We start from the raw sequence: 15,061 nt of genomic DNA, 5'->3' as shown, positions 1-15,061 counted from the left end.
GAAAGGCAGGCGGTGAGACAGACGAAACGAGATGGCCAGGCGAGAAAACTAAACTCAGGAAACTAGGAACTCAGGAAACTAGGAACTCAGGAAACTAGGGAACACGGAACTAGGAAACTAGGACTACGACTATGACACAGTGCTAGCACTGGGAGAGCGCTAAACGCAACTGACACAGTTCTCCACAAAACACTCCACAATACTCGGTGACTAGCGAGTGAAAGTCCGGGGCTTAAATAGGGCCGCTGATTGGCCACAGGTGTATGGCGCAATCAGCGTGGTGGATAGTGGGATATCTAGTCCGGGATGCAAAACAACGGTCAGTGCATGATGACAGGACCAGAGCGACATTTGGCGGTGAGCGGACCGCAGGTCACCAACCAGATTCATGACAACAACTACCGAACTAACTACTAATAAGCAGCAAATTAATAGTTTACTAAGGCAAAAGTCATAGTTAATGGTCAGTAACAGTTCAGTATCCAATCGTTTAAAGTATCCTAAAGCACTGAGGTGCCTCAGGGTTCAGTTATTGGCCCGATCCTCTTCTAATTATTCATACATTTTTATACCACTTGTAACGATAGGTGAGAGACGAGAGGCGAGCGTATCCATCTGCGAGCTTTTATTAATGGGACGAGAAAAAAACATGGTCGAACAGGCAGGGTCAAAACAGTAGCAAACAGGTATGTCAAAGGCAAGACGTAGGGATTAATCCGAGAAACGAGCAAGAGTCCAGTGGGCAGGCGGCGAGACAGTCAAGACGAGAAGGCCAGGCGAGAAAGCTAAACACAGGGAACTTGGAAACTAGGGAACTAGGAACAATAACGATGAAAATAGCAACAACAATACAAAACACAATACTCCGTGGATTGCAGGGGGAAAGACCGGGGCTTTTATAGCGCTGCTGATTGGTCACAGGTGCTGACCCAATCAGCGTGCTGAATGACGGGGAATGTAATCCGGGGTGTGGTGCAACAGTCTGAGTGTTATAACTGGGTGAGAGCGACATCTGGTGGTGAGCGGACCGCAGGTCACCGACCTGATTCGTAACACCACTGCTGCAGCTCTATACCTGTCATTCCAGCTTAACAACACCTTAACAAATCTATCTATCCTATATTTTGAATGGCGCATTAGAGAAATATTATTTTTGTCAGAGATATATATTTTAAAATATAAAATCTTGGTCTGCAATAAGAAACAATAAAAACTGTGTATAAAAGATTTTTGAAATGAGCAAAATAAATGATGAACATTTCCAAGTTTTAATCTTTTAACACATTAAAAAAAATGTGAAAGTGTACAGTGAGTTTAACGTCCAATTGTCAACAGGTTGTTTCATTCTCCAAATGAAGAACAAATTGCTGTTATATCCAGATACCAATAGTGCCCTCACCAAGGAAAGGACAGAATTGTGCAACTGATGTGAGTGTGGTTTTATCATGTCATTGATGTGAGACATGTAGCAGTATTTCAAGAGCCTGGCGAGACACGGAACAAGTTCTAACACAATAACTAGTTACTTAATGTGTTTCTCAGACCAACCTCATCAAAACAACATTAGTCACTGTAATGGTAACACTTTTGTTTTTTAAACTCTTAACAAAAGCTCCTTTGAATATAAACATGTACTCATTTTTCCTCTAAAATGTGTCATGGTGCACTCATGAGTTATCTACATCTTAATGCTTCACGCCTTTTAATTACTTTTTAACTATTTGGTCTGCTACAGGAAATCTGCTTGCTTAGTCACTAGACTGCAAAAATACAAGAACAGCTGCTCATTTGTAAAATTAGAGTAGTTCAGACTTTTGTTTTTTTCTATCTGACATGTTTACAAGACTTGTATAGGTGTTTTTTTGATCAAATCGAAAATGTTTCCGAGAACTTCCCGAGTTTTACCATGGAACATTTGACGCTATTCAAAAGCTATTGTCAAATGTGTTATGCAAGAGAGGTTTCATCAAATCTATTCAGTTTGCTTACTAGAATTTTTTAGGTATATCTGAATGCAAAAGTCACAACAAATTACAATGGAGTCTGGAATTCTTAAACCAGTAGGAAAAATACTTTGTTTTGGATAATGTACGGGTGACTATAGAAAATATGAAGTGTTTTCTTATTTAGAAAGAATCCAGATGGATATTCCATTTAAAGTCTGTGCATCCCCGTGGATTAAGATTTGTCTCTCATTTCTGATGTCTTGATATTTTTAATTTTTTAAATATTCTTCTTCTTTTTTATAGAATTTCCATTTGTATAAACAAGATTATTATACAGAGAAATATTATGTAACTTACAGTGTTATGAAAAGTTGCATTTAAGCGCATCATAATTTTTTGTTATTCCCTTGCGTTAGTTATATTTTGTGGAAAGTAAAGTGTTACGATACTTTTGCATTACTCTTTTTCATCTAAGCTGAGTTTGCGTGATTGTTTTTAATATATATGTATACATATATATATATATAATTGTCAAATTTAAAAGTCCTTTCAAACTAAAAGTAAAATGAAGGAAATGCAAATACATGTCTGTACAGTAGAGGGCGCAGCTCAAACAAACCAGATGTGCTCACATTCTGGACACAGGAGAAGAAAGTTCAATGCTTTTCAGCAAAATTAATAATAATATTAATAATAATAATAATAATAATCATTTTTGTTCATTAGTATAATTGGGTCATTGTAGGTCAGCAGCAAAGACATTGGTTAATAAAATGGTATTAAATACATAAAGTACATTTGTGTTAACCCGCATTTAATAATTGCAGGTTTGTGTCATATTCTGAGTTTGCATTTCACAGTTTTTTTTATTTATTTCAAAGAATACTGAATCTGTCTTTGTGAAAGTAAATGCATTTTCACATTAAGACTAGAACTACAGTAAGAATCATGTTTACACAGTGTAGGTTAAATATTACATATATTTCTCTATAAATCGAATCAGGTGCTATTTTCTATGGTGAACCTGATGAAGATGTGAATAGAAAATATCTTGTCTTTGCACTGAGCGTCTGTGCAAACTTTTTTGGCGTCTGTTTAAAATTATTGTAATTTGTGTGTGTGTGTGTGTGTGTATAATTTCAGTAGCAAACTTGTTGGACTCTTTTTTATTTATTTATTTTTATACTTTGTCATTTTACTTAGTATATGACACAAAATTATTAAAAAAAAAAAAAAAAAAAAAAAAAAAAAAAAAAAAGCTTTGTATCATCCCGAACTTGTATAGGATGGTTTTAGAATTATTATTATTATTTTTTATAATGCAAATATGTGCATAAAAATAATGGTGATTGAGCTTAATCAGATTTACTGTTTTACCAGCCTATCCCCGGGGTTCACAGACAAGGCTTAAGCCTAGTCCCAGACTAAAATGTAAGTCTGAGCTGTTTCAACGGAAAGAAACTTGCACTGATTGATCTTGAAATATGTCAGCCCCCTTTGTTTTGTTTCAAGATGCACACCAGTAATGTTTTTACAGTTTTTACAGTAAGGCATTTTTATTTAAAAATTACTCTAATGTCCTAATTGAACTATGGCCTAATTAGACCTAGTCTAAAGCTGTCTGTAAAACCAGCCCTATGACCTCTGACCAACTTACCAATAGGAGGAAAAAATAATAATAAAAATAAAATAAAATAAAAAATGCAAAATAAATTATGAAAATGTTTTTGCTTGTTTGTTTGTTTTTTTTTTATTATTATTTGTATCATTTTTAAGTGCATGTTTAAACAGACAAAAATAGTTAATGTCTAACATTCTGATCATTACATGAAATAAACAAAATGATTAAAACCCTTCACTGATTATTATATTGATCTTAAACTGACATTGAACATTACAAAGGAATATTAATCATGATTTTAGTTTGACTGAATTGAATAAACAGACCTAAACTTTACCACCAGTAGAAAATCACATGATGTTAACAGCATGCATTCAGATATACTCTGGACGCACTACAAATCTAAAACTGTAGTCATCAGGACAGGGGTTTGGCAGAACCATACTGTTATTTGAAACTACCGCCATGTCGTTTTTGAAATCCTGGACATGAAAGATATTGTTTTCATTCTTACAGGTAAGAATCAACCTGTTGCTGTAGCGAATGATGCTAGCGTAATTATTCTGATTGCCATATCCGTAAAACCTTGCAACAGGAAAAGTTGTACATGAAATACCATAGTTAGAGCATTCCTGAGCACTAAAAAACAGCTGGGCTTGCCACGGCACCGTTTGTTCTCTGTAAAGAGCACTAGGGTGTGCTGGTGTGGAGAAGGATTGGATTCTGTTGTTTAGACCATAGTAGTAATTATGGTATTGGTAATTGACTGTTGTGTCATTAATAAATATATTCCACTCATCTCCAGTGTAGATTCTGGGAAGATACTCATGGCTCATGTTATCCATTTGATTCCTGATCTTAGAGAAGGGCAGAACATTGAACTGAAAACCTCTCAGCAGACCAGTTAGGTACAGTTTCTCATGATTTTGACGGAGAACCTTTGAGGAAACCTGTATTTCATACAGTTTATCCACTGGGATCAAGAGGAAGCGGATTTGATTCAGGAGACTGGCCTGTTGATCTGAATTAATCTCATCACCTTTGCCTTGAATCCATCTCTCCAGAGCTTCAAGAAGCAAAGCTTCATCTTTCACAATCAGGTCTGAGCGCTGTAGCAGAGCGTCCATCATGGGAAAGGAGATGGTGCTCCACACTGGAGAGTTTATGAGATACGCACAGTTCCAAGAAAGATACTGAAGAACGTTCTCCTGCAGAACAAGATCATGTGTGCGGACGGCGTACTCGTACATGGATAACTGTGTACGGAAGGTGTTGTCTTCGGGAAGGAGTACAGTGAAGGCCCTTCCAACATCCTCCATAAGCTTCTTCACTCCAAAGATAAATGCCAGCCGATGCAGACATTGAGCCGATGTGATGGAAACATCAATCTGACGTGTGTACAAATACCTGAGCAAGAACAGATATTGTTAGTGCCTATGTACTGTGTAAATGTTTAGTTTTCAGGAAATGGTGTAATTTGTGATTGTAGCGGATGTCTACATTAGCTTAAAATATTCAAGCTAAAGGCTTGAATACACTGCATGAAAAAACATAGTCTATCTGCACACTCACTTAGCACTTGCACACCTCATTGCTAAGAGATTCATGACAGACTGCTTAAAGCATTAAATGCAAGTTTCACAACGCTAACCAAGTACAGCTGTTTTTTTGGTACTGGAAGCTTCCATTCAGCTGCATCAGCTTGCCAACCAGCAGCAAGAAATAGAGGTTGAGTGATCAAATGGAATTCAAGCATATTTCGGGTAAAATGAGAACTGGTTTTTAGAAAGTTACCTGAGAAAAGCAGAGACATGAGGATGGCAAGTCTGGCTGACATTCACTGTGAGGGTTCTGGAGTTATTTGTTATGTTTAATTCTGGATAAATCATGAGGATTGTACTGTGCACACAGAATGTCAGTTTTGCCCCTTCGCTGACGTCTTGTATGTTAATTCTGAAATCACAACCATCTCCACTGTCAAACAGAAGACCGAGATCATCAGACAAACCCAGACTGTTATCCAGAAAGAACTGACGATTGCTGGTTATGTTTGTACCTGCAAAGAAAAGGTAATAAAACAGATTACAAATGTTCCTTAAGTTGCTCAATCCAATAAAAATTGTAGTCAAAGTACTTCAGGAAAAGATGGAAAATCACCATAATTTTTGTAGAAAAACAATTTTCTTGATAGTTTACTGGGATTATAGCCAAAATTGTTGCCATTTATAACAACACTTTGTGCCCAGTTGACAGTTAACTTCTGCGCCTTACAAATGAATGTCTTTGCCTATTTTGTTAGGCTTATGCATTTATCCAAAGCAAAACCTGAAAAAAGGAATCCAGAAGATCCCACAGCATTGCAGTTCACGTAATTCGCTTCGTAACTGGCAGCCCTTTAGAGCAGCCTACGAAGCATACAAAGAGCTCCTCTGAATGCCGGAAGAAGCTAGAGCGCTTTATGTATACTCGAGAAAAGTCAATTAGGACCCTGCTTATCCTCTGGGTTAGAAAGAGCTAGAAGAGTGATAACTCTTTAGGCACATAGCCGTGTCTTGGTTTGAGGATAACTTTGCAGTCATTAGGCCCAAACTCAAGCATGAAGCACTGATTGACAAATCAAATACTTACTTGACCAGTGCTAAAGTAGTAGCCTAGAAGTAGGGTGGTCTTGAGTGATAGGAGCCTTATTTCGGCCACCTAGAGTGGCTCGAAGGAAAGGCCTTGTAGGGCCCTAAGGACTGTGGATAAGTCCCTTGTCGGCACAGTATGAGGATTAGTCTCCTGAGCTCCCCTCAAGAACTTAATGACAAGGTCATTTTTGCCAAGTGTCAGCCATGAGAGCATGATTCACCACGATGGCTACCACATACACTTAAAAACGTAAAAGAGCGTAAAAGAGGTGCAGCCCTTATCCAGCAGCTCTTGCAGAAAGATTAGCACAGATAACAAAACACAAGAGAACGGGTCCTCATTCCATGCTGAATAACAGTCTGAAAAGGCCACTGGAGGCTATAGAGGTGTTTCATAGATGGGGCTCTGGCCTCCAAAATAATCACCCTTGTTAATCACCCTCATGGACAGCTGCAAAGAATCCCGTTCAGGGGCTAAACATGAAGGCTCCACAGCTTGGGCCAGGAATGTGAGATCATGTCTCTAGCTTGAGAGAGGAGGTCCTTTCTCAATGGAATTGGCCAAGGAGCTGCCAATAGCAGCTGTAATGGGAAGCCTGTCTGAAACAGGCGAAGGGCCTTACACGGGGCTACAGCTCCACCGCAGTAGTGGATCACCTTAAGGCGAAGACGTCCCCTCACAGGCTTTGTGAGGCAGGCCCTATGGAATCGCAGAGGAGGTGGCTGCCCAAGGTGCACCAGGTGGCTGAGCAGCAGTGACCTGTGAGTGAGACAATTGGTAAGGCAATTCATAATGCAGATTACCATCTGAGGGGTAAGAGCTGCATCCATGCACTTCGTGAAAGTGCATGAGGCCAGAGACAGTCCAAAGGGTAGGACTGTATATTGATATTGATAAGGAGAATATTCTGACGAAATGGCGCTCAGAAACGACTTACATAGTAGTCTGCTCCACCTCTTTTGGTGGGCTGAAGCACCATTTGTTCATGCAGCTACATGAACGTGAACAAATCAGGCTTTAGCATCAGTATCAGACAGGAGTTTTCCAACAAGTGTATCAATGCAACAGGAGAGACCATTTAACAGGGAACAATAATACTCTTATTTCAGCATTCATTCATTTCTAAGAAGGCTGAATTTGTTTTTGAGCAACTGAGATGAGTGAATGCATGTTCACATTTAGTGTGTAATCATGTATACTCCGCATAAACAACGCCTCTTACTCATACTTTTCACTTACTTTCCATTTCTCTCAACATGGAAACAAGAGAGGTCTCAGTCAATATTTGGAAAACAAAGCAGTTTGTGTTGCATCTTTGAAAAAGTAGTTCAGATATTTTGTGTTAAATTTAAAAGTAATGTGTTACTTTACACACAAGTTATTCAGAATTTACTTATAGTCTTAAAGTTCCCATAAATGAGGCCTACTATCTTTATGTGATCCTTCACATATATTTTCAAATTCATGATGAAGCAATTTTTGAAATAAATACCTGGTAAAAATGAAAGAGATATTTGTGGCTATATGTTAGACTTGAAAGTGTATCTGTGAAATGAATAACAAAGGCATTTTTGTAGGAGAAACATTAAATAATAAAAAGCAAGTACTACTTAGTTTCACACATCTAAAATGTGTAAATGTGTAACAGCGCCACCTAGTAGCAGAATGATGTTGTGAAGTCTAATGTGTGGCATCTGGGACCATTTTAGTTTCTGCACTTTACCACAGAATACTTTTTTAATGATACTAAATATTTCATTATCCTTGCTTATACAAGAAATAAAATAGACATAATAAAAAAGAACAATATAGTATTACAATATAAATATATTAGATATACTATACAATATAGTTTTACAAAGCCTAAATCAATTTCCATGAACAAGCGTTGTAATTTCTGTATGATCCAGTAGATGTCTTACCAGACTCACAGACCACTCCTGCGTCCTCTTTATGTGAGCAGTCAGTAATACCCCAGCCTTTGAAGCTGCATTCAGACAGTGAACTCTCTGAGCCTTTACAGTTCATGTCATCCAGCCAGATTGGACCAGAACCTAAACATTATAATAGAACACGGGTCAAAAATAAGACTGCTGTTATCACAGTGTGCAACAATTAAATTCTCTTCCCCAAACTAATGTGTTTATACCTTCACCATATTGTCCTCCAGGCATAACTGATATCGCTCCAGGAAAACCCAGCTGACGACACACCACTTGTGCTTCAGCCAGTTCCCATCTGTCATCACAAACTGTACCCCACTGTCCATCATGGTAGACCTCCACTCGACCAGCTGAGGGAAGATCCCCCACCAATCGCACACTGCCCTCACGTTTTGGCTTTGACTCTTTATCTGTCGCAAGCAATAAACATGTCAATTTAGAGGGTTGTTTCATGAACATGTAAAAGAAGTCACACGACAAAGAAAACAGCAATCTGTGAAACAATGAAAACTATGTTTACGATCAGATAAATAGCTTTGCCAAGATTTAAAGGAGATAGTACAGGGGTGGCCAACGTCAGTCCTGGAAAAACACACTCCTGCAGAGTTTCGCTCCAACCTTGATACAAACTAATTTTGTTGTATTTGTAGAGACATGCAGATTAAAGCAGAGGAATGTTTATATAGGTTACTAACCAAACAGAGTCCAACGCTGTGCTGAAACATGGAAAAACAGCAATGTCCATAAAATATACATGATCATTATCTTGCTGAAAACTCCTTAAAACCTCAAAGCAGGATGAATACAATGCATGAAGGTTCTTACTGAAAGACTTACAAACCGTCTTTCATTTAAATATCTACTAAATCAGGTCAAGCATTGTGAGATATCACTTACATGATCTACCACTGTCCAATCACATTTGAGGACTACCTTGAGTTTCATTTCATGAGAAAACAAACTCAGGGAATAACGGCAGTGTGCATGTTCAAACAAGTCCTGTTTGAGTGACTGTTTGAGTTTGGCACAAAAACTTTCACACAATGCGAAGAGGATGTTTTTAAGCCATTTCTCAACACAGGTGTATGTACATAAAAAGTCTATGCTCAAATAAACCTGACTGTTTTCTGTTTAATTTTATTCATATCCACGAGAACTTTTGAATCTGGGTGTTGGCATTCCAGTAACTTCTGTGACCAGACTTGACTTTGAAAGGGATTTGAGCATGACACAGCTGAAACATTCATGATTAGTGTTAACTACATTGCTTTTGCTGCAGATTATTGTCACATATATTATTAAGTTGGCTTGAGAAAGCCAACTTACTGATATGCTATTTTCTTCTGAGACTAAATCTGTCGACACTAACTCATCCTAGAGCTTTAACTCTACAAACTCCAAACTCAGCCCAGATCTTCAGACTGATCTGAAGTTAGTTGCTATATCTTTTCTAACTGATCGGACTTACGGTTTTCCTAAAAATGACGATTAAAATTGGGAAAAATCCCATAGACTTACATTGACTGAATGTTTAAATGAGCCAACACTTTTTAAATTCCAACTGTCAAAACTCCTAGAATCCTTTGAGACTCAATCAAGCTTCCCTTCTATGTACTGTATTTCTAATCTATTCAAACTCATTCAAACTCATCTATCTATCTATCTATCTATAATCTAACCATTACTATCTATCTATCTGTCTGTCTATCTATCTATCCATGCCTAGCAACCAGAATCATGCTAGTAACTTGTTAATCATGCTAGAAACATGCTAGTAACTTGCTAATCATGCTAGAAACATGCTAGTAACTTGCTAATCATGCTAACAACATGTTAGTAACTTGCTAATCATGCTAGAAACATGCTAGTAACTTGCTAATCATGCTAACAACATGCTAGTAACTTGCTAATCATGCTAGAAACATGCTAGTAACTTGCTAATCATGCTAACAACATGCTAGTAACTTGCTAATCATGCTAGTAACATACTAGTAACTTGCTAGTCATGCTAGAAACATGCTACCAACATGCTAGAAACATGCTACCAACATGCTAGTAACTTGCTAATCATGCTAGTAACAAGCTAGTAACATGCTAGTAACTTGCTAATCATGCTAATAAAATGTTAACGACATGCTAATCATGCTACAATCATGCTAGCAACATGCTACTAATTTGCTAATCTTGCTAGTAACTTGCTAATCATGCTAACAACATACTAGTAACTTGCTAATTATGTTAGCACCATGCTAGTAGAATGCTAGTAACTTGCTAATAATCCTATAAGCATGCTAACAACATGCTAGTACCTTGCTTATCATTATAACATCATGTTAGTCACATGTTAATCAGGTTAATAACATGCTAACAACATTCTATTAGAACATTCTATTAGATATATAGATCTATCCATCTATCTATCTATCTATCTATCTATCTATCTATCTATCTGTCTGTCTCTGACAGACTGTATTGCCTTCAAAATATCCAAACATTAACCTTTTAAAACTACTTTAGAATTCAAACTATTTCAGCCTGAAAACCATCAAACTTAAAACTTTTTAAAACTTCTTAAACTTTTTAAACTTCATCAACTTTTCAAACTTTTTAAAACGTTCTGTTCCGGCTTTCTCAAGCCAACTTAAAGTTTGTCTTGACAAACTTTTTTTTATCTAGTTATGCATAGGCTTTTACATAACTGTACATTTTGGATCTGAACAGTTCAAATTTAAGAGTTACAGTACAACATAAGTTCGATACAGTATTCATAAGTCTTGAATAATAAAACCTATTGTGAAATGAATAAATCCAAATGTTATAGCTAAAAAACAACCTTGTTTGTTTGTTTGTTTGTTTTATGGCTACAAAGTGGACGAAGCAGCATCTGTTACAAGACTGAACATAGACTCTAAAAATAATAATTTCATTTTAATAAACTTATAGAGAGTGAATTCAGATAAAGTGGGTCATTTAAGATTGCCTGTGCTCAAATGATTTACACTTTCAAAGCATAACAATGTTAGATGTTTGTATTTGTTAAATATATACACTTAACAAAAAGTTTCCTTAATTCCTGAATTCATCCAAATAACTAAATCAGGCAAAACATGAGACTGATAAAAGAAGTATTCAGTAACTAGTTTCCTTGTGAATGTGACCATTCTCACTGTTTTATTCAACAATTAGATGTCGTTCAGCTGTGTGAAGTGTCAAAACAAAACCCAACTTCTTGAACCCCAGTTTGGGAAACCTTGGCATAATGTAATGCTTAATGCTCTTCATGTTATTAATTACAATAAACAGAATAAATTTTCTTACTCTTTGTATATTTATATCAATATGGTACAAGATTATCTTTTTCTTTTTTTTTGTAAACCAATGCGATAAATGTGTTAAGTCAAAAGTAATCTAAAAGTAATAATAATAAAGAAATAGTCTGACTATATTACCCAAAATGTGTAATGCAATGGATTATGTTACTAGCTACCATTTTTGTCATGTAATATGGAATAAGTAATGGATTAAAATTTGTAAGTAATCTACCCAGCACTGTTCATAACAATTAACACTGATGAGTAAAAGTGAAATCAAAATGACAGAGATAGTGTAAGAAAAACTTTTATTTATTTAGTTATTTATTTTCTTTTTGAAGTGCACTTTCAAAATTAAACATTTTTATTGCTACAATATTTAATTGAAAAGTTTAAAATCAACTGATACATTTGACAGAAATCACTGAAGAGTGAATGACACAAATAAAAAAAAAAGATTGAATTCAATAGATTCAGTTAATCTAGATTTGAATATACTGAAATGTCTGTAGGAACCTACAGTACCTGAAGTGCAGTCAGATATACACTGGACGCACTACAAATCTAATACTGTAGTCATCAGGACAGGGGTTCGGCAGACCCATACTGCTGTTATTTGGAATCACCGCCACATTATTTTTGAAATCTTGGACATGAAATACATTGTTTTCATTCTTACAGGTGAGAATCAACCTGTTGCTGTAGTGAATGGTGCTAGTGTATCTGTTCAGATTGCCATATCCATAAAGTTGTGCAACAGGAAAAGATGTACACGAAATTCCATTGTTAGAGCATTCCTGAGCATTAAGAAACACCTGGGCTTGCCACTGGACCTTTTGTTCTCTGTAAAGAGCACTAGGATGTGCTGGAGTGGAGAAGGATTGGATTCTGTTATTCTGGCCATAGCGGTAGTGACGGTAGTATTGGTAATCAATGGTTGTGTCATTGATAGATACACTCCACTCATCTCCAGTGTAGATTCTGGGTAGATACTCACTACTCATGTTGTCCATTTGATTCCTGATCTTAGAGAAGGGCAGAGCATTGAACTGAAAACCTCTCAGCAGACCAGTTAGGTACAGTTTCTCATGATTCTGACGGAGAACCTTTGAGGAAAACTGCATTTCATACAGTTTATCGACTGGGATCAGGAGGAAGCGGATGTGATTCACGAGACTGGCCTGTTTATCTGAACTAATCTCATCACCATTGTCTTGGATCCATCTCTCCAGAGCTTCAAGAAGCAAACCTTCATCCTTCACAATCAGATCTGAGCGCTGCAGCAGAGTGTCCATCATGTGAAATGAGATGGTGCTCCACACTGGAGAGTTTATGAGGAACTCACAGTTCCAGGAAAGATACTGAAGGACGTTCTCCTGCAGAACAAGGTCACCTGTGTGGACGCCGTACTCGTACATGGATACCTGTGTACGGAAGGTGTTGTCTTCAGGAAGGAGTACAGTGAAGGCCCTTCCAACATCCTCCATAAGCTTCCTCAACCCAAAGATAAACGCCAGCTGATGCTGACATTGAACAGATGTGATGGAAACATCAATCTGACGTGTGTAAAAATACCTGTGCAACAATAGTTCAGATACTGTAAGTGTCTTACACTGATTCAGACCTGCACAATTAAAATTCTCAATGAATTGAGACAACTGGATTGAACTATGAAGTGTAGTGGTCTTTAGAAAGTTACCTGAGAAAAGCAGAGACATGAGGATGGCAATTGTGGCTGACATTCACAGTGAGGTTTCTGGAGTCATTTGTTATGTTTAGTTCTGGATAAATCATGAGGATCAACCGGTGCACACAAATCGTGAACTCTGCCTGTTCGCTGATGTCTTGTACATTAACAGTGAAATCACAACCATCTTCACTGTCAAACAGAAGACCAAGATCGTGAGACAAACCCAGACTGTTATCCACAGAGAACTGACGATTGCTGGTCATGTTTGTCCCTGCAAAGAAAATGTAATAAAACAGATTAAAGTAATATTAATAACAAACAGAAATACAAATGCAAATATATCTAGTTGCTGAATATCTTACCAGTCTCACAGACCACTCCTGCATCTTCTTTATGTGAGCAATCAGTAACACCCCAGTCTTTGAAGCTGCATTCAGACAATGAACTCTCCGAGCCTTTACAGTTCATGTCATCCAGCCAGATTGGACCAGAACCTAAAAAAGATCAACAGAATTTGGATTAAATAAAAACAATTATTGTTATCACAGTGTGAAATAAATAAACTGTGCTGTGGAGTTCATACCTTCACCATATTGTCCTCCAGTCATAACTGAGATCGCTCCAGAAAAACCCAGCTGACGACACACCACCTGCGCATCAGCCAGTTCCCATCCATCATCACAGACTGTACCCCACTGCCCATCATGGTAGATATCCACACGTCCAGATGAGGGAAGATCCCCCACCAATCGCACACTGCCCTCCTGTGAAGGCTGCTTCAGTCGGACATTTCCAACTATTGGTAAACGACGTATTGCTGAAACATGAAGAAACAGTAGAGGCCATAGAAAGTACATGATTCTTCTTTTGCTGGAAATATTGTTTACGACAACAACAGGAACACACTTCACAGCTGAATGAGTCACAACACAACTTGCTTTTCTTTTTAAATAACAACCAAATCAAGTAAACTATTGTGAAACTTGGACTTAATGCTGTGTTATCACATCTGAGGGCTACCAAAAGTTTCACTTCTTGAAAATGCTACATTTGGGAAGTTTCATTACTGCAATATACACGTGTAAAGGGGTCATGTATTGAGAAATAATTTTTTTGTTTTATTGACATATAAGAGATCATTGTACTATAAAAGAATCTTGTAAGTTTCAGAACTCAAAACTTTCTCCTTAAAGCTTATATTGAAGTCAAGCTGCTAAGTTGTTTTGTGATTTGTGACTGTGACGAGTCAGCTGCCTCCCCCCAGTTATCATCATCACCCCGTCCCTTAATCACAGCCTTTCACCAGGCTCCTGGTGAACAAGAAGTGGGTGTGTGAGAGAGGAGGGGCGCTGAAACAGCCGTGTCTGGCAGCATGTGATGAGGCGCACCCGAACAAAATGGAGCCTCATCAACACAGCTTAAATGCTATGGCGCCTCTCCTTGAGAGACCGGTCACTTCCCCATGCATGCACGCTGATGTAGAGGGATCCCGTGCCGCCGAAGACACGAGCTGCTGGACCCGTGGTCTGGACGAGGACCACACCCGTTATATGGCTGACGGACCAGGACGCCGGGCTGTTTAATCCTTTTAAAGCGCTGTGTGCCGAGAAGGACGAAGCCGCTGGAAGAAGCCGCCGGCCATTGTGCCCAGGACCCAAGAGAGGAGCACATGCGGCAGCAGGACTCCACCCCTTACCTGTACCCTTCCTTCCTGAACACCGCCCCTCCCCCCTTTTGGCAATTGTGTGTTTATTTTATGTTTAATAAAAGCCTCTACAAGGCCTGACACCACACCTACTGTGTCTGTTGTTTGCTCCTCCTGCCACATCACATTATGACATCATAGTGTGACAAAAGACTGCCTCATGCCTACTTTTACATCACTGCCTCTTTAGCCCCACCCACTGATTTACGCATAT

The 15,061-nt window shown here is 38.0% G+C and overlaps 1 protein-coding gene across 3 annotated transcripts; it reads right to left on the bottom strand.

Moving 5' to 3' along the window:
- Positions 1 to 3,682: 3,682 nt before the first annotated feature.
- On the bottom strand, positions 3,683 to 14,137 carry lgals3bp.3 (galectin 3 binding protein, tandem duplicate 3). 3 transcript variants are annotated; one of them, XM_051105148.1, is made up of 5 exons: positions 8,837 to 9,043; positions 8,348 to 8,551; positions 8,121 to 8,252; positions 5,362 to 5,623; positions 3,683 to 4,974 (listed from the first exon to the last, which is right to left on the bottom strand). In XM_051105148.1, exons 1-5 carry the CDS (start codon positions 8,901 to 8,903, stop codon positions 3,942 to 3,944), a joined length of 1,698 nt encoding a protein of 565 aa, XP_050961105.1. In that variant the 5' UTR covers positions 8,904 to 9,043; the 3' UTR covers positions 3,683 to 3,941. The 3 variants fall into 3 exon arrangements, with proteins under 3 accessions (XP_050961105.1, XP_050961104.1, XP_050961103.1); XM_051105147.1 differs by lacking the exons at positions 8,348 to 8,551; positions 8,837 to 9,043 and adding an exon at positions 13,726 to 14,137; XM_051105146.1 differs by lacking the exons at positions 3,683 to 4,974; positions 5,362 to 5,623; positions 8,121 to 8,252; positions 8,348 to 8,551; positions 8,837 to 9,043 and adding exons at positions 11,744 to 13,027; positions 13,152 to 13,413; positions 13,505 to 13,636; positions 13,726 to 14,133.
- Between the last annotated feature and the right edge of the window lie 924 nt (positions 14,138 to 15,061).

Source organism: Labeo rohita, unplaced genomic scaffold, assembly GCF_022985175.1.
Source record: "Labeo rohita strain BAU-BD-2019 unplaced genomic scaffold, IGBB_LRoh.1.0 scaffold_90, whole genome shotgun sequence".
Lineage (NCBI taxonomy): Eukaryota > Metazoa > Chordata > Actinopteri > Cypriniformes > Cyprinidae > Labeo > Labeo rohita.
Note: the sequence above shows the minus strand (reverse complement) of the source record. Positions and strands in the feature narration are given on the sequence as shown.